The following is a 24,821-nucleotide window of genomic DNA, read 5'->3' as shown; positions in this document are numbered from 1 at the left end:
CTTGTCACAGCAACATCATGTGACCACTCTGAGGAAGACCACTAGTGGGCAGTCGAAACTGTCGGGTATGAAAAGAAACTCTTGGTCTGAAAAAATAACCTAATAACATAAATTATCGGAAGACCTCATTGGACTATAAAATAGTGCTGTATGAAAGACTATAAGATAATGCTGTATTAAAGAAATGTAGTTAATATGATTAACTGAGATTCAGGAGCAGGACCAGGCCTCAGCCTCCCTCTCCTCTCACCAGCGAACCACAACTCACCTCGACCACGCCTCTAATTTCCCAGAAGCCTATATGTAGCAGCCTTTCCCACCATCCCAGTTTGTCTCAGCTAACTCAACCCCACCATCCCATCCCCTATTTTGTTCATCTTTCAGTCATAAGACCCCTACGAGGGGGTCCTGTTCCGGCTGGGCCAACTGAAGATTGAGACGGAGCCCCCACCAAGAGTCTCAACCCAGCCATCTCTGCCCCGCTTTGTACATTATCAATAAACTTCTTTGCACTATGTCGTTGTTGGTGTGGTCCTAGCTAGTGAAACTACTATTATTTTGCTAGTGATTGTTTCTTTATTGTTTAGACTTATTGTTTGTATTAACTAGCAAATCTTTTTTCTTGATATTGATTTAGAAATTTTAGTATCTTGATAACACTAGTCTTTTTTACTGATGAAGCAAACAATACTAATACTAATTTCTAATTCATTCTTACCTACTTTGTACTACTATACTGACACTGCAAATATGTTAACATTTAGGTTTTAACAAATAGCTTTTTTTCACATCTCAGTGCCATTGTGTATGGATATTACATTGGGTTATGTGCATAGAGACTCATTCACCTTAAGCAGAATTGGTGGTTTTCAGATAATGGAATGTGGTGGTCATATTCACATATGGGTTGTATTAATTACATGGTATACTTATAGGAAAAAATCTAAAGAACACATTCACATATGTTGAGCCTGCTCATTTCCATTACTCATTCCATTACACTCTATAAAACTCTGTATAACAACCAAAATCCCAGCATTAACGTATAGATTGTTTGATCACCTGAAAACTCAGATGTAGTTGGACTGTATTATTTACCTATTTTAGTTTAGTTTAATCCACTATCAATAGTGGACATTCATATGCACATCTAAAAATGTTGTTTTTCTTGATGCATATGACAGCACCTGAATGCAGCATTTGGCTTGTCTTTGCAGTCACCATAGCAACTCTTCCCTGAGTCACAGGTGCTAATACAGATGTTGAGAAATTGAACCAGGAAATCTTTGAGAATATTCTGCCCACTTAAAACAAATACATAACGTGCTTGGGCCTTTCATTGGGATTTTTAAATAATAATTTAGACTGATTCAGCCACTGTCGCACTTCTCTGCATCTTAATATGTACCACCCAAATGTATTCAGAGAAAGTGGGAATATTTTTAAGAACTATGAATATTCCAGCATAAGCAGCGTCATTACTTTCAGATTGTCTGAGGTCAATTGATTACTGTGTAGGAATTACGGTGGATTGATATTTATGACATTGTGGGGGCTAAAAGCTGTATACACCCTAAATATATGGGAACCTTTATGGAGACGAAAAATTAAGTTCACGTAATATAAATCCTTCAGTATTAAATTAAGATTGAGCTTTAGGGACCATATTTTGCTATTTCCTGATCTGTTATCAGGTTGATTCTTCCACACCTGGAGTTGTGTTTTGTTTCGTTCACACATGTTTAATGCACAAACCCTGCACATTTAGGCTGATATCTTCTCTCAAACAGAATATAGTCTGTTCCACCTTGTGATGTCATGTGGTAATACAGGGAGTGCTCCACTGTGTTTACAAACTCCATACACCTAGAATCATTTGGACGATGTGAAAAGCTACATCACAAGCTGGAAGAGAGTATTTTGGAGCTTTGACACAGAGATGTAGACAGAGTAATAATAAAGGCTTACTCAAACATGTGTGAATAAAACAAAACACAAATTCAAGTATGTTTTTGAAGAGGCAATAACATTATAACATGGCTTAAAGCTCACAAGAATAATTTTTGTGCAATACAGGATCTTTATGATTAGGCAAGAAGGAACTATGGTTAAGGTTAGGATCAGTCTCCAGAACATGAATGTGCATCAATGTAATGTTTCCAAAAAGCACGGAAAACCAACATCTGTGTGTGTTTGTGTGCGTGCGTGTGTGTGTGACGAACTCTGCCACTCTGAGTAATATAAAGAGCCAGTGCTTAGAGACCCAGTGACGTCACCAGACACCAGCCATATTGCTTTCTTCTCTGCTCAGCCTGCTTCTCACCAGCCTTTGTGTTACACTGTATCTCGTGAAGTACTGTGGGAATTTGTGATAATCAGTTAGTCATTTCAATGTGCTTTCTTGTCGAGTGGGAAGTGGAAAGAACAACAGAGTTTGCCTTGTGCTGCGAATGGAGTTTTGTGTAAATAAAAACTATTGGTGTTATGTTGTTTTTTGTGTTTTTACAATAATGGGAATGGAAATGAACGAACAGCTAAAACTTTATCACTACTAAATTATTTTATTATTATTTATTATTTATTCATAATGTACAAATTGTTTATTTTGAATTATTCAGGCTTAGTAAGTCCTTAATTAATACCCTAAATCAGACTCCATATCCCTTAATTAACCCTTTAGGCGGCAGAGTTTTTTTTCCTAAAATGTTCGATTTTGACACCTTAATCCTGGTTTAACCCTGGTGTAGCCCTGGTAAAGTCCTGGTTTAGCTCTGGTTTAGTCCTGGTTTAGGCCTGTTTCAGTCTTGGTTTAGACCTGGTTTAGTCCTGGTTTAGTCTTATTTTCACCCTGGTTTAGTCCTATTTTCATCCTGGTTTAGTCCTGGTTTAGTCATATTTTCATCCTGGTTCAGTCCTAGTTTAGACCTTGTTTAGACCTGGTTTAGTCCTGGTTTAGTCCTATTTTCATTATGGTTCAGTCCTGCTTTAGACCTGGTTCAGTCCTAGTTTAGATCTGGTTCAGACCTGGTTCAGACCTGGTTCAGGTTGAATGAAATTTGACACCGTATTTGTCAAAATCGGCCAATTTATTCAGAGCAACATCTTGTCAACTCAAGTCGACAGTGGCGTCTAGATGGTTAAGAATAGTTACTAAACCTTTCATTTTAATAAACTTAAAAAATAAATATATTACTGCATAATGAATCAAGTCTTTATTTATGCTTTACTAAGGTTAATTAAGGTAAGGTAGCAGTTATTGTAAAGTGTAACTGAATAACAAACCCCGTTGATGACATTATGAGATGAGAAGAGTCGAGCTTTTGAACTTACCATGTTGACTTCTGATATGGAGTCTATGCTGGCTATGTTGATGCTCATTCCTACGATGACTGGAGGACCTGTGACAACAACAAACATACAATTAGTTTAAAAAAATAAATAAATAAAAATGCATACATAAATAAATAAAAACAATAATGTCTACAAATATTGTAAAAAAAAAAAAAAAAAAAAAAAAAAATATATATATATATATATATATATATATATACACACATGTTTTAAATTATTTTTTATCAGTCTATAGTTCCATAGATTCCATGAGCTTTAGCAGCTTTTTTAGCAACTCTTTATTCTTACGCTTGAAACACTGATCATAATGGGAGAGCTATTACATTATATTTTTCTGATTGATACTGTGAAGCTCAGTATATTAGAATAACATAAAATATGAATTACCTTTCAAAATGAATATTACAGTAATTTAGTTTTAGTACAGTGAGTTAGTTATCCTCATCATATACAAGTGTCATATACAAGATATACATTATGTACCCATGTTCCACCACATTCATGAAATATGATTTAAGCAGACTGCGACCAGCGGTGACAAAGCCAATGAGAATATTATGGGCAAAGGCAAAGTGCATGTGAAGATCAGTTACCCGGGCAGGCGCGCGTGAAAACATCGCAAGGAGTTTCTGGTCTGGCGGTTCACGGGGCAAATGTGCATGATTATACTACATAAACAGCTTTTCCCATGGACCTACTAACATGTACCGCGAACACTTACCCCAATGCAATATTCATACCACCAGGATTATCCATTCACAGACTAAGTGCAGAGACGACCGAAATTAACTCCACTTCTTGCTTATTTCACTATAATGTCACCATGATGCATTGCTAACCCAAACATAATTATACGTGTCAGCGGGTTTTTTATCCAAATTTAGGAGGTTTTGCCCTTTCCAATTGTGCGTTTTCGTCACACTGGGGTTAGATTGCGACTTTTACGGCTGACCAGCGCATAATATAAATTGCTGAGAAATGAAGCGTACAAAAGAACAAAACATAATCCACTGCAGATGTGTTTTCCATAGGACCCTCATGTGTGGCCATGTGTAATCAAGCACATCAGCACATTTAGAGGTTACAAATGCGCTTTGGTTAAGTCCCCACAGACCTATAATGAAATCACTATATGCCACATTACGGTAACAATTCCAGTGTATTCTTATAATCCTCTACAAAGGTGAAAAAATCGTCGAACTAGAAGATGGTAATGTCAGGATGGTAGGGTGGAGCAATTAATCAAATTTTAATCGAGATTGAGATTCTGTGTTTTCTAATCGGCAATGATCAGCTTTTTAATCATGAGGTCCACAGCCAATCTTCTGTCACTAAAACATGTAGTCTGACGCACTGTTCATTTTTTAGAGGAATAAATTTCACTTTTTTGTGTTCAATGGATGATTAAAAGTCTGTATTATTTAAGTTTTATTTTCCTTTTCCTTTCTCAGTGAATAGGCAATATATTGAAGCATGCTTATAAGATTTTGAATTGAAAGCACTACAGTCTAATTCTATTTTAGACGGTCGACCTATATGACAAAGAATAAACATGCATATCCTCTCTTGTTGAATTTGTACATATTTGACCCTACTGAAAGTACTTTCTCCTTTATTCTCTTGTCTTCTCTTTGATATGTTGAAGAATGAGGAGTACAGTGAATTTGATGTCTGGGTCGTGACGATGATGTTTTTTGGTGACAAACAGTTCAGGAGTCATAAGCGTGACTGTACATCTGTCCAAACAGCTCCAGAGTTCAGACTCACAGTGAACATGAAAAGTCTATACACATTCTGATGACTGTGTGGTTAAAAATACATTCAGATGACTTTTACACCAAAGCCGTTGATCTGCTCTCTGCCCTCACTAACTATAGACATGTCAGGAAGAAACATGCAGCTCAAAGTCTATCTTTGATTTCTATTCTATGCTTTTTTGAGACAACTATAAGACAATGAGAACAAAATGTTAAACTTATTTACAAGCACAAAGAATAAATCATTGTGTAAATGCGATTACAGCTGAATACTTTTGATATTGAGGTTAGTCACCTGCTTGTCTCCATGAAGATGTTTAGTTGCCTGGAATATTCTGGAGTATGGAATTCAACATATCAATATATATATATATATATATATATATATATATATATATATATATATATATATATATATATATATATATATATTATATTTATTATATTTATATTTATTTTTTATTTCTAACATTGTGGTCGATGATATACTATGGAACATTCCTGGAAATGCAGTAAGATCTCAATGGAGACAAGCAATTAGCAAATCCCTCCACCAGAAATGTACAAAATATGCCATTATCTGCAATTTACAAACTATGTATGTTTTGGATGGGAAAAAAGTCCTTGAAATCTTGCATATGAGAGGAAGCTCAAACCCATGACTATATAGGGTGTAAATATAAAATTCAGATAAAACATGCCAAGCAAGCTGAAAACACTGAAAACAATGTCAATAATAAGTCATGAATAAAAACAATATTTAAAACACCAAAGTCCTACTCAGCTTGTGTTCATTGTGTAGTGTTATTGCTGTTCTCACACAGTGTAAGACGTGGTCAATGTATTTTTGAAGGTATATTTTTTAAAACTGCGTAGCGTCTTCTCTGTTAAATGTGTATTAAGCAATGTGACAAATGTGTATCAGCTTTAAAGCATTCAAATACTGCCCACTTGAGTAAGACAGCTGATCACTGCTCTTAAACACTGTAATCCAATTTTCTGCCCTCACTCCACCCATAACAGTAAAACTCTAAATGCCCCAAGCTCTGTCATACTTCCTGACCCATCTCCTCCAAAAAATCAGGCCATTTTCCATTGCACTTCGCGAAGCAACCACTACGAGTTTTCCCCAGAGATGTCAGAGTACATTGGTTTGCTGAAAACAGACCCCTCCTCTCTCCCTCCTCTCCTCACTCTCTCCTTTGCTGCATATTTTGACCCCACTTTAGTGAAACAGAGGCACTCACTTTGTCACTGCGGCTTTCTCAAAATAAATCTGCTACCTGAACTTGCACTTCACAAGTTGGTGGAAAAAACACTCTTCGAAAATAACCTTCCACTTTTTAAATAAGCACTTTTTTCAGTGACATGTCAAATTGCATTATAAACTTTGCCAGAAATGTTTCATATTTTGCAGTGAATAATCGTGTTTTTAACATTTGCTGCGGTCACCTTTTTGGGAATCCACTTTTATCTGCACATATTTTATAGCAAACGGGCCTAGGGGGTACATAAAATAATATACAGATCAAGTAGTAAAAGTCCTGTATTTCACTAAATTGACTCTTGTGAGCTTTTCGTCATGTTAGAACATTGTCACGTCATCAGAAACATACCTGGTGTAGTGTTTTGTTTCATTCACACATGTTTGAATAATCCATTATTATTACTGTGTCTAAATGCTCTGTTCCATCTTGTGATGCCACAATGTGATGGTTTTGAAGCTAACAGCTACCTTTTACCTTTTGTTCAGTAGAGATTGGCTATTCCAGGGCTGAACTGAAGCAAATGACTCTAATGAAAGTCTATAGAGTTTAAAAACACAGTGGAGCATTTTCCATATTGCCAAGGAAGAACAATGTTTTCAGATTCAGAAAAAACTCTAAAAACCTAAAACTCCAGGTATGTTTGTAATGAGAAAACAATATTATAACAGGTCATAAAAGAGTGTGATGTAGGCCCTTTAAATAATGTTTGTGTAATAGGACATTATGACCATTATGTCAGATGGTCATAATGTTATGGTTAATCGGTGCACAATAAGTTAAAGCTTCAGGAATCATTAAACAATCATCCAGTCTTGTCACCTTATTGGGAAACATACATTAAGCAGTTTAATGACAGACATGCATCAGAACACGGTAATAAATAAATCCATTTGTAATTACTGAGTGATTATTAATAAATCCTGAGGAAACAAGGAAGCAAGGACATACAAAGTGCATTTATTTCATGCAAAGATGAGCAACATAAATTTGAACGTGTGTTGACATTTAATTAGCAACCCTGTGGCCATTTCACATCCGCAAACTACAAATGCGTTCAGTGTGGGGGTAAAATATAGTGCAATTTCTGGATGCGTTTAAATCATGGAGAGAGCAGCAATAACTTTGTACATGATACTGCATATACCATTCTGTAACAGGGTGAGGACATGAGGACCCTTGGTACTGTTTGAAAAAGAAATACTGTAGAAAAACATTCAAACAATGAATCAAGGGGGAAATGTTTAGTTTTGGAATGCTATTTGCACTATGATATGCTTTTAAATCGTTGGATTATTATGGATACTCGCCCCAAGCCACAGTCAATGGAGACAGTGAAGTTCCACTAGTTTCACTTTAATATTTGTTTAGCATCCAGTAACTCAAACCCTAACCAAGTTAATCATGTAGCTATTGCCAATTAATAAAATGATAAAGTTGTAAAATAATTTATATCTTGGTCTGGATGCAATGTTGTGGAGCTTCACTCTGCTAGCCAGGCTGGCGCCACCTAGTGCCTCCGCTCAATTTAATTTCTCTCCAGCAACTACATCAGGAATAGGAATACACTAGAAGGTTCGCAAAAACCCCAGATGTGCGAGTCCGAGCATCAGCCAATCAGCTAAACATTCTGTGTTGTCAACGATTCCCGAGATCAAGGATTTAAAGCCAAAACAAAGAGAATGTTTGGTGAATTTTATCAAGAGGAAAGACGTTATTCTTTCTACAGGATTTGGGAAAAGCTTCATATACCAGTTAGCCCTATTAGTGGCGCATTACATACATCACGACCAAATAGCAGCGATTGGTTACAAAAAAAAAGTACCCGCCTACCATCGCGTGGACAAATTCTAATGCTGCGAGATCAGACGGTTTCTACGAAGTAAAACTGGCTGATAAATCAAGCTATCACTCTGCAGCCAATGCGCCATACCTTCACTCCACACTGCACCTGCATCCAGACTCTCTTAAATGATTCTTCATTGTCATTAAATGATTTTACAGATATTGTTTATGTTCTTTTTTCCACTCAGACAAGCACCTTGGAGCAGGGACTGTTTTAGAACCATCTACCAGGTTCAAACTGTAATAACAATAACGTCTTATGATTTATGCTATAAGTTGTTATTTGCGCAGAGAGTCAAAAGTGAGCATTAGACACCACTGACCTTTATACTTCACCTTTTAACAGCTGTCCTCTCATTGTTGGATCTGCATCATAGATTGTATATAAAAATGAACATAGCTAACTCGCTACTCAGCACATTTCAGATAGGAAGTGAGCATGGGGGTGCTTCGGGCTCCATCGACTCTGGCTCCAATTTACTTAATATTAAAAAATGTCACCTGTCTCTTTGTGACAGCTTCGGTGAGCCTCATCATTTTTGTCTTAAAGTGTTTGTGTTAACCTACTCTGCATAATCTTGGTGTTTCGCTATTTTGTCTGTAAATCAATTCCTATTCCTAATATGGAACTGGCTCCATTAACGCCAGCCTCACTGAGCTTCATTTGACTGGAGTCGAACGCTATGAGTGACGTCACACTCAATTAGTCCACTGTTTTACACAGTTTATGATCTGCACTTCTGAATAACTTCAAAAAGTTGTGTATCTTCAATATACTAGTTGTTTCACAAATTTATAAGATCAGGGATGCACTTTTAGACCAAGACCTTTTAAGGCTGAAAAACAACAATGTAGCAAATCTTATGTATCCTAATTCAGTCTTGAGGGAGCCACACTTGTTTGTGTATTCCAAACTTGCGGACTCATCTGGGTGCCTTGGGCCTAATTTGCCTCATCTTTAATTCCCACTTAATAAGGCTAACATACCTGCAGTGTGAAACTAAACGCTGTAACATTAGCATTACGTGGTTACTGGACGCTGCTGCCTGCTTGATGATCCCCTATGGTAGAGCATTTATGATTAGTACATCTTCCTCAGCACATCTAAATTGGCTCTGTGTATGGATGATTGGGCTGGATCACGACTCCTGGGATTATTAGCAGGCTTTGAACGTGGCGATAGCTGCTACCCGCTACTGCTGTATGTCTACAGTTCAGTCTGTGGTTCAGAAATCTGTATGTGATCCATCTTGTATCACTTGTTGTTGACAGTTGCCTGTTTATTTTGGTCTGGCTGTTCCCTTCCCTTTTGCTTATTATCTATGTATGCTGTCCTCTCGGCTTCCAACAATGTGTCGCCACATTGGCCTTCCAGTCTGACAGTCTTCTCTAGCCCAGGGCCAGACAAGCTAAACCCATGTCGTGGGTGGTGAGGCTGCCCTATTTTATGTGTTTCTTTTTTTCCTTTGCTAATGGCATTTTAGATCACAACAATGCAAGTTCACTGCCAGGGTGTGGTCATGTAAAAACTGATTTAAATCCATGGAATGCTTTGGTGTTAGCAACATAAATCTAGTTGGATGTGACATATCCCATACATAGCTCATGCCAGTCCAAGCGCAGAGCTAAGGCTAACAGTGCTACCAGCATAGGCTACAAAGCTAAACAGATGTGACTGCTGCACACAATACAGCAGTCATAAGGGAGAGCGGTTGCGTGTCTCTGCGAGAGAATCATCAACAGAAATGAAAGGGGTCAAATCAAAAGAAAAGGTGATGTGAAAACCTGCTAACATCAATTTGCTCGTCTTTGGGTTTTGATACGGTGCAGGTCATTGGTTTGGCGTGTAGACAATGACTCAGCATGAATATCACTTAAAAATGACAGGTAAAGAACATCAGTCATGGCCCTGACGAAAATAGCATCAAAATAACAAGATGGATTAGTGTTGGTTCTAATGTGGTTTTCAAGATACCACTAGAGGGCAACAAAATGACTTTTTATATTTAATCTGAAAGCATTTTAACTTTTTATATTCACAGGGATGGCATCTACCCAAGTCATTATTTTCCATATGTAGGATATAGCCTTGACAGTCATTGATTTCTATATGTCTATTTATGTCGGAAAGTACGTGTGATTGGGTGGGCAATTTGATTTATTTTCTAGAGCTCATCCTGGTAACAACTAAACCACCAAATCTACAGTATATGGGTGAATGATATTGGTTCAGATTTCAGTAAGATATAAAATATCAGCAATGGAAGAAAATACTACATGTAGCCTTACTCAACAAAAATATTAAATCATTAAATGCTCTCAACCATTCCCAATCAACAAAGACATATGGCTATACTTCATTTCACATAAAATACATTATAATGCTGCATGTTACACAACTGAAAGGAAATGTTGTGTTATGCCCTCAAATTTGTCTGATTTGAAGAACACACCACTCTGCCTCTTTTATATAAAAAACTCTGATAATCAACCCATTGCCTAGCAACAGCGGGCTCCATGGTAACTGAGCAGCATTCTCCCTTCAGTGCTACAAGAGGGGCACGATGATTTACCCAGGCAAGTCTGTGTTTGCTTTTGTTTTCAATGGACAGCACACTCATGAAGCGACAAAAACCAACAAACAGACCAGTGTGAGGAAGGCTGTGGCACGTTTCTCCTCATCATCGCATCCAGCCAGCTCCATTGATTATTTGCTTCGTGCCAGTCGTGTCCAAGCACCTACTGTATGGTGAAGTACATAAAAAGAGGCTATGCTGACAAAGGCTAAAGCTGGCTTTGAAATTCATCAACTGGACCACATAAGAGCTGCTACATAAACATGTTGTCATTCACTGGTTGGACACATTGTTCAGTTTGAGTCTTCAGGTGCGGCTACGTCAGACCTTTGCTGCTAAGTGATTCTGAGATCAGTACTGAAACCATACCAACGTGAATCATCTGTCTATAAAGAGATTGAAGGGTGATGTTTTTATATAAATGTGCATACATGACATCTTTACATTGGGACAGCATTAGAAGTGGAAGATTATAAAAAGACTAATTGGTTAATTGCAATAGTAATTGAAGTTTTGTTGATGAAAATTAGAATATAGAAAAAAATTATGCCAAAAGATCCCAAAATGTCTTTTCACATTCACATTTTGTGCAAGACTCAACCAAGATATTTGCAGTCACATTTTAGTACATAGCTGATACTTTGTTAAAATATTATCTGAACATTGTTTCTGAGAAAAAGTGTATAGTTGTTTATGGTACATTTTTATTAACATTGCTCAACTCTACACTAGGCTACTGTATGTTGAGATTCTAAAGAAGCCATAGACCCTGGGGCTGAGTGCACCTAAGACAGGCCACCGTCAATCAAAGGGCCACCACCAGATAACCAACACATTCACACCTAGAGGCACTTAACAGTTTCCAGTTCAGCAAGCCTGGGTGTCTATACTGTAGACTGGGAGAGCCACAGGAAAGCCATAGAGACAAATGACTCAAGGAATTGCCTTTTCATAAGGATTTAAATACTGAACTGGTCGATTTATGGGTCCAATTTAAACAAAGCTGTATAAATTGAACTATGTAGAATGTTTGCTTTGTTTTTGTTTTGTCACCTCTATACCAGTTTTCCATCAACAATCACACAAAGCTTTTGCCTCTCCAGCAGAAGAATCACCAGCCACCTCAACCTCTCCATTTCATCACAACCTAGGGAAGATTTAGAGAAAACTGTAAGTGTCCCTGATCCAGGGACCATTGCTTAGCTTCACTTTAGGATCAGTAATTAGTAAGTTAAGGATATTCCAATAATTTGCAATAGCAAATGGATAATATGGATCCACACAATCAATTATTCCTTGTCTAATACAGAAAAGACAGCTTTTATTGACCCATTCCCACTATGTAACTTTTTGGTTGAGGGTCTGTCACTTGCTTGTTTCTATGGAGATATCATTGCTCTGCCTGTAATGTTCCACAGCATGACATTAAAAAGCTCTATCTTACATTTAATAAATTAGAGGTGGTTTTAAAGCCTTGCCTTTCCACAAATCTGACCTGTAACTTGACCTGGTTTAGGGTTTAATACCATACTGTGAAACATTCCAGACCAAGCAATAAAATCTCCATGGAGAAAAGTATTTGACGGCCCCTCCAGAAAAGCTACACAATACACCTTTAAGTCTACAGATACAAAAAAATAATAAGTAATATATTTAAGAGACAATATGCGTGTAAAAATAACTGAATGAATGTTTGATTACATAAAAACTCTACAGTAAACCCAGAAGACGATTCCCATGGCACAAAAGCCCCACACTCCCCATCACCCCTCTGTGTACTTCTGTGAGAGCCTTATTTGTGTTGACTGTATACGTTGACAACATCCATGCTACAGTGGCCTCTCCGGTAATGACATCATTCTTCATCATCACAGCTCAACAACGCAGCCGCGAGTCCGCAGCTCTTAACAGCCATAAGCACGCGCAAGCCTCTCTGAAGACAACGCGCTAACATCTGTAATTTCTTTTGAATAAGGGGGAATCATTAGGAAGCGTTGCATGGAGGGAACTGGAGAGAATGATGATGTAAAACAGGGGAGCAGAGGCAGTCCATCACCCAGAGTCACCCAGACAGAGGATAAGTAAAGGTGGCCTCTTCTTAGTGTCCTATCCTGTCACAAAGCTTGCAGCTGATATATGAAGGCAAAGCTAAAAGTCTGCACGTGAACAATGCTCTCACACTTACATACACATATCTTGTCAGTGAGTTATGAAGCGCACAGCTGTGTTACCTGTGGACATCCCCTTTCATGTATCACAATCGCACAGGGAACATTATTATAAGCCATAGGGGCAATTCAAGGATTTACATTTGGAGTTTTGTCATAAAAAATGGAATAAGAACAATGCATGCTTGGTTGCCTTCTGCATTGGACAAATTGTGTTCCATTGCGGGAGGCCATTAGGAGAGTTATTTGCTAAAGCAGTGTATGATTCATTTATACAGTCCTGTATGGTTCGATGTATAATTTATTTACTTCCAGGCGTAATTAATTTAGCATGTCACACATTCATCGCTTTAATCAATGTCATTATTTTCCCGATCTATTTAACATGAGTGAGTTTGTGAGTATTTGGTGAAGGGGGAAATGGTATGTGAAAACCAGATCTTCTTAGATATATTTAAATAATATTCTAACAAAATTTGCCAAATTCCACGTGTAAATGGTTTCTTAGTCGCATCTGATGAATAAATTATTGCAAATGAGCTCTCTATTTGTTATATTACACAAAACTGACTCTTGTAGGCCTTTAGCCATGTCATAATGTTGTTTTTTGTTATGTTTTGTCAAAAACATACATGGAGTTGTGTTTTGTTTCATTCACACATATTTGAGTAATCCTTTAGTATTAATATGTCTACATCTCCAAAGCTCAAATTACTCTGTTCCACATTGTGATGTCATGTAGTGGTAGTTTTTAAGTCAGAAGTTACTTTTTAACTTTTGTTCCGTAGAGATTGACAATTCCAGTTCCAGTGCTGAAATTATCCGAATGATTTTAGTGAAGATGTATGGAGTTTAAAAAGACATGAAGCACTTCCTGTATTACCACATGACATCACAAGGTGGAATACAGTGTGTTCTGACTGAGAGAATAGTATATGCAGGGTTTGTGTGCTAAACATGTGCAAAAGAAATAAAACACAACTCCAGGTATGTTTGTGATAAGGAAACAACATTATAAAAAATCTCAATGATTACTGAATCATTTACTCTGTATGACATGTACTTTTGAGACTTAGCCGATTTCAGAATAATGACTTTCAAAAATGTAGGATGTAATATTAAAGGTGCACTATGTAACTTTTCTGGTAAGGTCTAACTGATTGGAGAAGTTAATGCTTTACCTGGAATGTTCCACAGTATGGTATTACACTTATTTGCATGCATTTATTCAATAACAGCATTTTATTGCTCAAAAATATACATAAATTCTTACTTCTTATCTCTATAGAGTAAGAAAAGTTTAAGCCTTCCATCACAAAAGTTGTACAGACCATTAAGCAACTTTCATAAACTAGAAACAAAATGTGCCACTCTACACAGTATCTAGTATTAGACAATATTAGACATGGTTGTTAAAATAAAGTATATTCTAATTGATGATAAAGAACTGTGTAAATAAATTGCGAATATTATATTGAATTTAGTATGTGCTGCATTCAAAGACTAGAGAGGCAAGTGTATTTTCTGCAGGAGAAACCGCTGTCACTAATTTGATTTGTACATCTAGGAATTCTCCAGTCGTGACCACATCAGCAAGTGGGGCTACTTCCTCTGCCTCTAATGCAAACCAACAGTAAATCACAAAATTGCAGTTAAATGAATGTGTGTTTTATGAAGGCTGTTGACACGATATAGCTGAGTTGTAAATGTTCTCTCTTTAACAAGTTATTCAAATTGCAATTTCTGTATGTCCATAAACAATCTTAATTCACTGGTTGGCCAAATCACCTTGGCAAGCATCTTGTTAACGTAAAACAGATATTCTTATTATTTTATTTTAGGTTTGTATTGAGTGAAAATAAGAATTAGTTACCCACTGGTTCATAAATTGGGATTACATGAGAAAAAGTGGATCAAAATTGTGTCAACAATCTTATTAATGTGCTTTATCTAATATACCACTTAACTAATATTGATAAGGTTTGCAGTAGTTTGAACCAATTTTATAATATGTGTTTTGTATGTGTTTGTATATGCTATGTGAATAATAAAATTAAATCTAAGACATAGATATATTTTATCAATACGTTGCAGCCATCTGTAATGACTGTAACAACTATAAACATGCTTTTACTAGTACAGATGATGTGTTCAGGTAAACCAAGTCGATGACAGATCTGAAATACTACAGCTAGAATCAGAACTTGATGATCTGTAAGAAGAGTAGAGTCTGATCAGATGGTGCCTTAGGTTAGATGTTTTTTGTTATTCACGATGTTTATCTCTCCTGTGGACTTGTACATGTTTTCCTACTCTGCATTCTGCACAGTTTTATGTGGAATCCCTTTTTCTATAGCAGCAGTTGCAGTTCAATAATGAGATGGGCTTTTAAGTGAGCTTCCTGGTAGTGGGACTGACAGCATCTATCTCTACATCCTGTAAATGACATATTTTCTTCCTTGTTTATCTTTGTGAAACAATTGGGTAGTTGCCCTTGGCCGGCCTATCCTGGTTGTCAAGGGCGCCCCTCCTATCAATCAACACAGGTGCAGAAGTGCCTTGGTGGAGGCCTTAGGAGAAGAGACGTAAAAGCGCCCCGCATGCAGGAAGCCTCACTACTGACCAGGCTTTTTGTACTTTGCAGTCCACTGCGATACATTCTGGTGCAATTCTATCAGCATTTTTCTCCTTCATTTCAAAGTTGCTGAAAACAACACTTTGAATGGGAAGATGAAGTATGTCCCTTCCCCTATCTCACAGCACCCTTGCCCCCTCCACTGCACATACACACCTCATTTAATTCAAATAGAAAATCTAAGTGAAGGGAAAAGGGAAAAACGCCCAGCTCCAGCATTTTCCCTGTGTTTCCTGTGTAATAAATCACGGAGTGCTCTCTCTTCATCAGGATAGATATCACTTGTACATGCCCCCGTATCCATCCTGCCATTCTGACAACACACCGCTGTTTTGCGCTGAATAGGCATTACTGTGAGACTGAATTACGATGCTGCGTGCTACGGGCCTGTATGCAAAGCAGAGCACCGGTCGACATGTGGCAGGGCAGACTAAGAGATTGTCCCCTGTATTGCTAAAGTGTCCGGTGGCCTTGAAAGAACTGCCTCCATACATCATGTAATGGCTGCAGCTGCCAGGATGCAGGTAGCCACTGATGTGCTGCCCACATCCATCACCAGTCCTGTTCCCAGGGTCAAATTATCACGCGGGGAGGGAGAGCTGTCTGTCTCCATAGCACTCAACATTTTGTACATTGCATACAGTAAAATGCATTAGGAGCAGAATATAAAGTGATGGTGCTTGATTTCAATTAAGTGTCTATTCTAGCCAATGGTCTGAGTCAAGTGGATGCGCGGTTTCATGGCTACATCTACAGCTTTTCCATTACAAACCAGATCAGGCTGCAGCTGGAACGCACATGGGGTCAATGGGAAGTGAGATGAGGAATAGACAGGCAAATATGTCCTGAGGTGGTGGCTGACTGTACAGTTTGATGGCAAGATAATTGGCACAGAAACTGCACTGTTACTGTAAGAGATCTCATGTGTGTATATTATGGACACAAACTGATGCTAACTGCTGTGCTGGACTCACGGGGACCACAGGAGCACAGGTCCTGCTTGTTAGCCAGGCTTAGACGTGGATTACAAAAATAACTCATTCTAACAATACTAATGGTACCACTTTCTCATAACTACACCAAAATTTGTCTCAATAAATCATGAACCAAAACTGAATCATAATGAGCAAGTAGTTTATTAACAATGATTCAGGCTTAGTAACTACTTCATTAAGGGGACAGTCTTAGAAGTTAAGAGTAGCGTATTAATTAAGTAGTTACCAATCCTGAATAATTCTTAATTAACCCTTAATAAAAAATTTGTAATAATTTGCTCATTGTGAATTTATTAAGACTTGTAAAAGATGCACCAATGTGGCTTTTACAGTTATGATTTCGATACTGTGGCCTTAATCTGTCATCCAACACCAGTGCACAGGCTTTTAAACAAAAATAATATAAAAGAAAAAAAATATCCAAATTAAATGTCCAACAAGGGTATCGACTGAACCAATAGTTGGAAGATGACAATCCAGCATTTTTTTAAGCCAATATCAGGCAGTATCAGATTGGTGTATCCCTAAAAAGTCACTATAAAAAATCTATCATATTTTTTCTTTCTTCACAATACTGTTCAGGGATTTTTCATTTTCAAGTAATTGGTGACCATAACTATAAAAGTAAATTATCACATTAGCAGCAACAATGATTCAAATGTTTTAAATAATAACCTAATTGTACAAACTTTTCTATCAGTATTAACCCATGACATATTGCAGTACAGTACTACAACTCTGCATTCTAAGTATTTGGTCTACAAGTAAAAATACGATTTACAAAAGCGGTCCAACCCCCTGAAGCTCTGAGTACAGCCTCCTCTGTTCACGGTCTTTTATTCTCAGAGGGCTCTGTGTGTGAGGCAGGAGGACAGGACATGCTGCGTACAGAGGTGAACATTCATTAAAACACACTGCTCTTACCACCTCTCCAAAGTCATTACCACACACCTTATGATCTGAGGCCCCATACACGTTCTAAAATGTGCCGAGCTATGTAGAGCAGCAGACAACACTTCATAAATTACCCCTAGAACAGCAGCTTCTGTAAGATTTGGACAAGATCTTCACTTTTTTGGCTCAGGCTGTTTAAGCGTGCGATAACAATATGTTCGCCGAAATGCTGAACTGCAGTTAAGTCATCCAAGACAATTTAGGACTGTGAAATTTATTGTCAAATTATGCCGAAAAGCATTCATATATTAATAGAGTAATCTTATTATGTCAACGTTAAATCCTGTTCAAATCATACAGGAGTTTGAATGGTTATGTTGCCAAGGCACTGTCTATATCTCACAATGAAATTTCATGCCCAAGGACCCAACAACAGTATGCAATGGTCAAAACTGGGATTTGAATGCCAACCATTGCACAATCTCTTTTACAGTCCTGTAAGTTTAATAATATTTCTGAACCAGGGTTTGCAGACAATCTCTATAGGAGCTACTTAACTTTAGGTTTTCAGAGGTGAAATTGAATTATTTAAAATGTTCTCTGTAGTAAAATGTGTATCCTTAAAATGTTTTGGAGGAGGTGGTTTAATAAGTAAGTAAAGTAACCCAGTTTTATTGTCAGCTGCTTTTATTTGTCTAGTGCCCAAGTTGCTTCTGTATATAGTCATAAAATAAGAATACAATCATGTTTAAGAAATTTAATTATAAAACTATGTTGGAATGATGGTGTCCTGTTTAATTTTCCTCCAAAGCAAAATTGATCTTGACAGCAGAATTATGACGCAAGCCGTGCTATGTTTGGGTATTGTCAGTTGTTTGTGTGGCTTGACATTAAAAATAAATCTGTCTATGACTACTACAAGCTCATCCCAAAGTCACCATTAGAAAAGTGCTGGCATCAGAATACCCCCCGGGCTTTGGTCATCTATATTTAGTCTGGGTGCATTTAATGTCACTGCATGCGGCTCACAATGAAGCGCACTCTTTGAATATATGTTATATCATGCAACAATCATGACCAAGCAACAGATAAATTGTTGCTTTAAGAATATTTAATAGCTGTGATTAGTTTGTATATTTACTTCTAACCTTCATGCTTTATTTGCTAGATTTGGAGGTTGTAATCGTAAAATTTGTTCCCATGAAGATGACAGTATAAGATTTGAAATATGTTCTTATGAAGGACAAATGTGGAATTGAGGTCACACCCATAAAACAGATTTCATTTTTAGTTCTCACCCGGACATTGCTTTACATTTACAACATTTCCTGTAAAACACGTAATCTTTTCTTTATGTTAATGTTTTTTGGCTGGGTGCTGCATGGCCAGAAATAGAGTGCATATATGAGCACAAGTCATAAATCCCCATGATTCTTGTTTAAATGCACAGATCGATAATGATGATAGCGTTGGTAAGAGTGACCCGCCCCCTTTTAAGACCTACATGGAAGTGCTACAGTAAATAATAGAACTAACGCAATGGTGGAAAGAATGTATGAAAATGTATTCCTATATAAGACTACACACATTTTATTTCATGTTATGGACAAAGAAAGAAAAAGAAGAAAAGTAACGATAAACTACAGCACTCCAGATCAAATCTAAACACACTGCTAATAAATGTGTGACGAAAAATAATACACTGTCAAATCCTGGAATCACACTTTAATCTCTTCTAGTATGAAGCTAATTTTTCCCATAGACTTTTCCAAAAATCCAAATGTTAAGAGTTCAAAGGCATCGCAGAGGCTAAGCAGCTACAATAATACCGTTGTTTTAAACCCAACAAGGTGGTTTAAAATGCAAGATTCTGTGAAATGCTTTTATAATTTAGCAGATTATAACTTTTCAGAAACACATTATAGATATTGTGGCCATTAGATATCACATAGCTGATTAGCCCTAGCCAGGCTGGTGTCACCTAGTGCCTCTGCTCAATTGCGACTAAGTCAGGAATCAGAATACAGTAGACGGTTCGCAAAAACTTCAGAAGTACGAGTTTGGGCACCAGCCAATCAGTGAAGAACCATACATTCTGTGTTTGCAACGCTTCCTGAGATCGAAGATTTAAAGCCGGAACAAAGAGAATGTTTGGTGAATTTTATCAAGGGGAAAAGAATTTATTGTCCATCTTCCTACGGGATTTGGGAAAAGCTTAATATACCATTTTGCCTCTTTAGTGGCGCATTACATACATCACGACCAAATAGCAGTGATTGGTTAAATGAAAATAAGTACCGCCTACTATTGAGCAAACAAATTCTTACGCTGCGAGGTCAGATGGTTTCTACGAACTGAAACCAGCTGATAAATCAGGTTAGATTAGCCCTGAGCAAGCTTTCAAACTTTCACTCTACATTTTTTTTCTGAATGTCGAAGAGAAAAAATTAATGAGAAATTTTATCCTGGAACCGGGGGGTGGGCGGTCCCTGTAGAGCTCCACAGGGGTAAGTATTTAGTGGTGCTTAGAATGTTCCACAATATGGCTTTAAGTGTATCTCTCTAGCCTTTATCCAATTACAGAGTTTTTATGAACTGTGCAGTTTTAAGATGGGTGTCCGTTGATTTTCATGATTTTGGCGAACTGTGAAGATCACAGTGTGTGCACTGTACGATTTCATTTCCTCACGTTGTTTAGTGTGGCCCAATAATCTTACAAGACGAAAGACACTTACAGATGAGTGATTGCCTCCAAGAGTTTACTGTAATATCATACTGTATAACATTTTAGACAAAGCAAAACATCTCCGTGAAGGCAAGCAAATGGCAAACGTTTCACCATAAAGTGCTTCTCAAATTCCATTGGGCTACAATCTCTGACTGAATATAAAGCTATCATTGAAGTAAGGTTCTTGGGTTTATAAAGGAAAATGGTAACACAAACAACTACTCCTTTGACCCTTTACCGACCTTAAATCAAAATGCAAAACTCCGCTTGCACAGTGCAGTAGCTTCTAGTTAACGTCTGTTACGCTCAGTGCATGTATTTGTGCTGTGTGGACGCAAAAGAAGCTGCCATGTGCATTCAAGACAGTGATGGGCGCAGTTTGTAATAGTGGTTTTATAGCCGAGGAAAACAAGTGAGCAAGAAAGTAATCATGCAGATGTGAGATATGCATAGACCCGAGCTTTCTCAAACGCTGCATGTTCAGAGGAATCTGAGTGCATCCATGCAAGGCTGAACAGATGAGAGGGGAGCTGTGCAGAAGGACGGCCCAATAAACACCATACAGTATTTGGAGTGGAGGACAACAGGAGGGGGAAATAGAAACTGTTTTCAAGTGCTGTGGTCGGCAGAACTGAACTTCCACATTCGTAGCATTCATAGCATCTACAAAGATTTCCCAGATGGGAGAGTATAATATTTAGACCTGACACAGATGTACAGTTGACTAGAAGGTTCGGATTAGTGTTGGTTTAGCCTGATTTCTACAAAAACACACACAATATTTGACTCTTAAACGTTTTAGTGATGCAATAGATTTAAGCCATATGTTATGCTAATATAACAATCTCAGATCCACCCAGGCATGTTGTTGATGTTGTCACCAATTCTGTCTATGAAAAGTGCGAGAGTGATTGAATGTGGTCGGTAGTTGATGCAGATCAGTAACCATGTTTCCATCAATCAGCCCTGGGGCAGCTGTAGCTGGTGCAGCTATGAATATTACATGTAAAGCAGTTAAGAGTCTATATAAATCAGCATTTGGAATAGGTATATCTGGTTCACCAACTTTTGTCTGTTTTTTGTTTTTTGTTTGCTTTCATAACATGTATGAACCAATGCGTCACTGGTACCGGACATAGGGGCTGACACTGACAAATTTGCTATATCGAATATTGGCTTCCAAATATTGCTTAGCCAATATCCTGGTTGGATGTATAATCAATGTAATAAGATTATTTACTGATACAAAGTTGTTATACAAAGTTGTTTTGTAGTTATTTGAACGATAAATGACAGCTACATGACACATTTGGATCAGTTTTGTCTGAAATGATACTCAGTCTCTGCACTGGTATTGGTTAAGATCGGATATTGGCTGATACTCAAAGCTGTAGTACTGAAATCAGTAAATCGGTAGAACATTTAAGATAACCTGACTTGGCCAAAAAATATATAATGTGGGCAACAAAGTCCTGCTTGAATTTTTGTATAAAGCAGTGATTTTAAATTCCCATATGCCCATGAAGAGCTGTGGATGATTTGATTAGTCGGGACCATATGGAGTACCTCATATCCAGGCATATGGCCTACTCATATGTGCAACATACACTTCATGTTACATTGAATATGCATGAACAGAATGTCGTAACCTTTACTTAATCCAGTCAAAACTTATATTAGGTCCACACTAGGTACATACCAGTGTGTGTTTAATTGTGCTTACTGTAAATTAACAGTAACACACATACATGCTGTGGGATATGCAAAACAAATATAGCATTGTTTTGATTCACTAGATCTGTGGTCTACATAAGTGTAAGCATTAAAATTTCAGTTGTTCCCCTCAGCACTGATCTGCTCCATGCACTAGTTTGGGTGTTGGCAAAGCTGAGAGATACAGTGAGTGTTCAGCAGAGGCCAAATGAAAGTGGGTTTGTCCAAAGTGGAGAGCTGAAGGTGGTCAGCACTTGTGTCAGGACAGAAGCAGCTGACTGATGTTGGAGACATCACGATGTGATGAACCACAGCTCCCTGGCCTCAGGCTGAGGCAAAGAGGGAACACTTTCAAAGTTATACAGGATGCAGACAGAGCAAAGGCACCTCTCAAGTTTGCATTTACATGTTATTAGACCTTAAAATGGTTTAACAAAGGTGGTGTTTGTTTACTACACATTACATATGATTTATTTTTTAATAGTTGATGTGGATCTGAAACGCTGGGGTCAGTAAAGGAACACATTTTAATAGATTCAAATGGGTTTAAAATTCAGAGTCTCACAGACTATTGATAAATTTCAAATCTTATTACTGTATCTCTACACAAACATAAGGTCAAATTTTGAAAAGGACAACCTCTCCCTTACCTTCTGAGATACAGTTTTGTCCTCTCACTCCAGCATTTGAGAACAGCCAAAGCAAAAGTAACAGTCTGCTCTCTCCTCGCCTTCTCGCCTTCCACTAAAACCTCATGAAAAAATGGCAGCGTTCCAAAGAATAGAACAAGACGTAACCTCGACTAAAACATATTTTTACAACCACTAACGTCACTTTGACACGTCCTGGCACATAAGCCTTCATCAGAGCATCTGTTTTTGGCAGTGCACCGAACCAGACGAAGGTTATATGAGGAGTGCACCTGCTATATGTTTCTCCCTGCTTCCTCTCATCTCCATCAAGTGTTTGTAGCCTGTAGTCTCTGCACTGATGGGCCGCAATCTGTTTCCACAAGACAATAGTGATGTTGTAAAGCTCCTATCTGGGTTCTTGTGTATTTAATTAGAGGAATAAAATGGCCTCTTTACCATAAATAAAAACAATATAAGCAGGGTTGCCAGTTAGCGTGGGTTGATATCCCCCCAGTGAGTTGCCTTTGAACATGTTTGCTTTGGTTTGTAGGTCTAGTGTGAATTTACATGAAGTGGCATCAGACAGTCTATTGTGTTCCTTGCTCTCATTAAATTAACAACACTCTGTTAACATGGCCGAGGCTAGAGGGAAAAAAACAGCGGTCCTTGTGTTATCTCTTGTGGCACCAACTGTAATCAGCCATTAGCTATTCTAAACAAGATTTTTTTGAGAATAAAAAATTAATGGGGACAATAATACTGAACAGAAGAGTCTTGTTTGGTGTGTTGTGTTTAAATTAGGACCATCAATAAGCTCGCAGTCATAGATGAGGAGTTGTGACATCAGCTATGAGTGGCCTTCCAGAGTCTCTGCTACAAATGCTAATGTTGACCTAACATTTCTATATCTGGGCTGTAGCCTCAGAGACACAAGCACGCTATTTGATGAACATTAAATATAGATTACATATATTTAGTTTGTAGATCATGTCAGGCTGGGATGACGTGAAAATAATGATAGCCTCTATGTTAGTCAAAGTGAAATTATTCAAAACAAAAATCACTGGTTATGTATATTCACTATAAGAGACACACAGCTTCTCTAAATGTTAACAGAGGAGGCTTTTCTTGCACCACAAATCACTAAAAAACTAAATAATTAAATCACTTTTATGATCTGGGATTAATCTTTTGAGTTTTGCTTCTTCTTTGTGCCCGCTACTCCCACCAAAGTGACCAAAATCCAGATAATATCATTGGTGTATTAACATCTTATACCTTGGTGAAAGAACTAACAAGAAATGCATTTTAAATGTTAAAAACACAGCTTGAGTGATTGAACGTACCTCCAAAATCAGGTCTTAATCGGATGTCATATCCCTTCAGCAACTTGTCCACAGTGGTCTTGGCCACAGACATTCCTGTGCTTCCAGAGGAGCTGAGGGCACAGACCACAAAATGTTCAGATTATTTTTAATGTAAAATTCTGTCATTTAAATGCATTTTTATTTTTTTTTCTTTAAAGAACAACTCATCTTGCAAGAAGAAAGCCAGGAAATTACAGCATGTACTCTCTGTTCTCCACATTAATGACATGAACGCTACCTTTGAAGAGGAAGCACTTGCGTCAACATAATGAGGCTTTGACCAAAGAAGAATGGACTCAGCATAATAAATGTCTCCACCAGGGCATCGATTCATCCAACACATGAAAGTAAACATCACTTTGTCTCAATGTAAAGTTTAAGTTAGACACAGGCCCTGGGGATGTCTGCTTCATTGCATCATATTTAGTGAAGACATGGAATATATTGTATTTTTGTAATGGTTGTTTGGTTTTGTTTTGTTTTGTTTTGGTTAGTTTGGTAAGTATGGTATGATTTAGGTCAAACAAATTCTCTGCAATTCACAAAAGTTGGGGTTATGCTGTAAGTTGTAATTCACAATACTGGATAGAAAACTTAAAGAACATTGAATATTTCCTGTAATGGCTATGTACTTTCATGGATGGCCAAATGATGATCTATATTTAGCATTTCTGCATGCCTTCCTCATTATATGTCTATATAAATACCTTTCCTACCTCATCTAAGCTCACATAATAAGCTAGAGGAGCGCCATCTGCAAAGCATCTTATCAATGTCCGCTTCTCCATACTGTGTGACGTTTCAAATGCCACTGTTGTTAGCTCACCTATGAGGTAGGAGTCCATCCCTGTGAACGTATGGGGTAGCATTTCAATGAGCTTACACGGCCATCCAC

General features: G+C 37.6%; 1 protein-coding gene across 2 annotated transcripts in view; it reads right to left on the bottom strand.

The window, feature by feature from the left end:
• Positions 1 to 24,008, bottom strand: part of gabrb4 (gamma-aminobutyric acid type A receptor subunit beta4) — a 41,365-nt gene extending 17,357 nt beyond the window's left edge. Inside the window, exons 1-2 of one of the 2 annotated variants that reach the window (XM_055148556.1) lie at positions 23,906 to 24,008; positions 3,331 to 3,398 (exon numbers count right to left, since the gene is read on the bottom strand). In XM_055148556.1, coding sequence (XP_055004531.1) covers positions 3,331 to 3,398; positions 23,906 to 23,978 — 141 coding nt within the window. In that variant the 5' untranslated portion in view covers positions 23,979 to 24,008. The remainder of the gene's footprint in view (positions 1 to 3,330; positions 3,399 to 23,905) is intronic. The other variant, XM_055148555.1, reaches the window with a different exon arrangement.
• Positions 24,009 to 24,821: the final 813 nt, after the last annotated feature.

Source organism: Boleophthalmus pectinirostris, unplaced genomic scaffold (genome assembly GCF_026225935.1).
Source record: "Boleophthalmus pectinirostris isolate CB_2022bp ecotype Guang Dong unplaced genomic scaffold, ASM2622593v1 HiC_scaffold_12, whole genome shotgun sequence".
Lineage (NCBI taxonomy): Eukaryota > Metazoa > Chordata > Actinopteri > Gobiiformes > Gobiidae > Boleophthalmus > Boleophthalmus pectinirostris.
The sequence above is the reverse complement of the archived record's forward strand: the minus strand, read 5'-3'. Positions and strand labels throughout refer to the sequence as shown.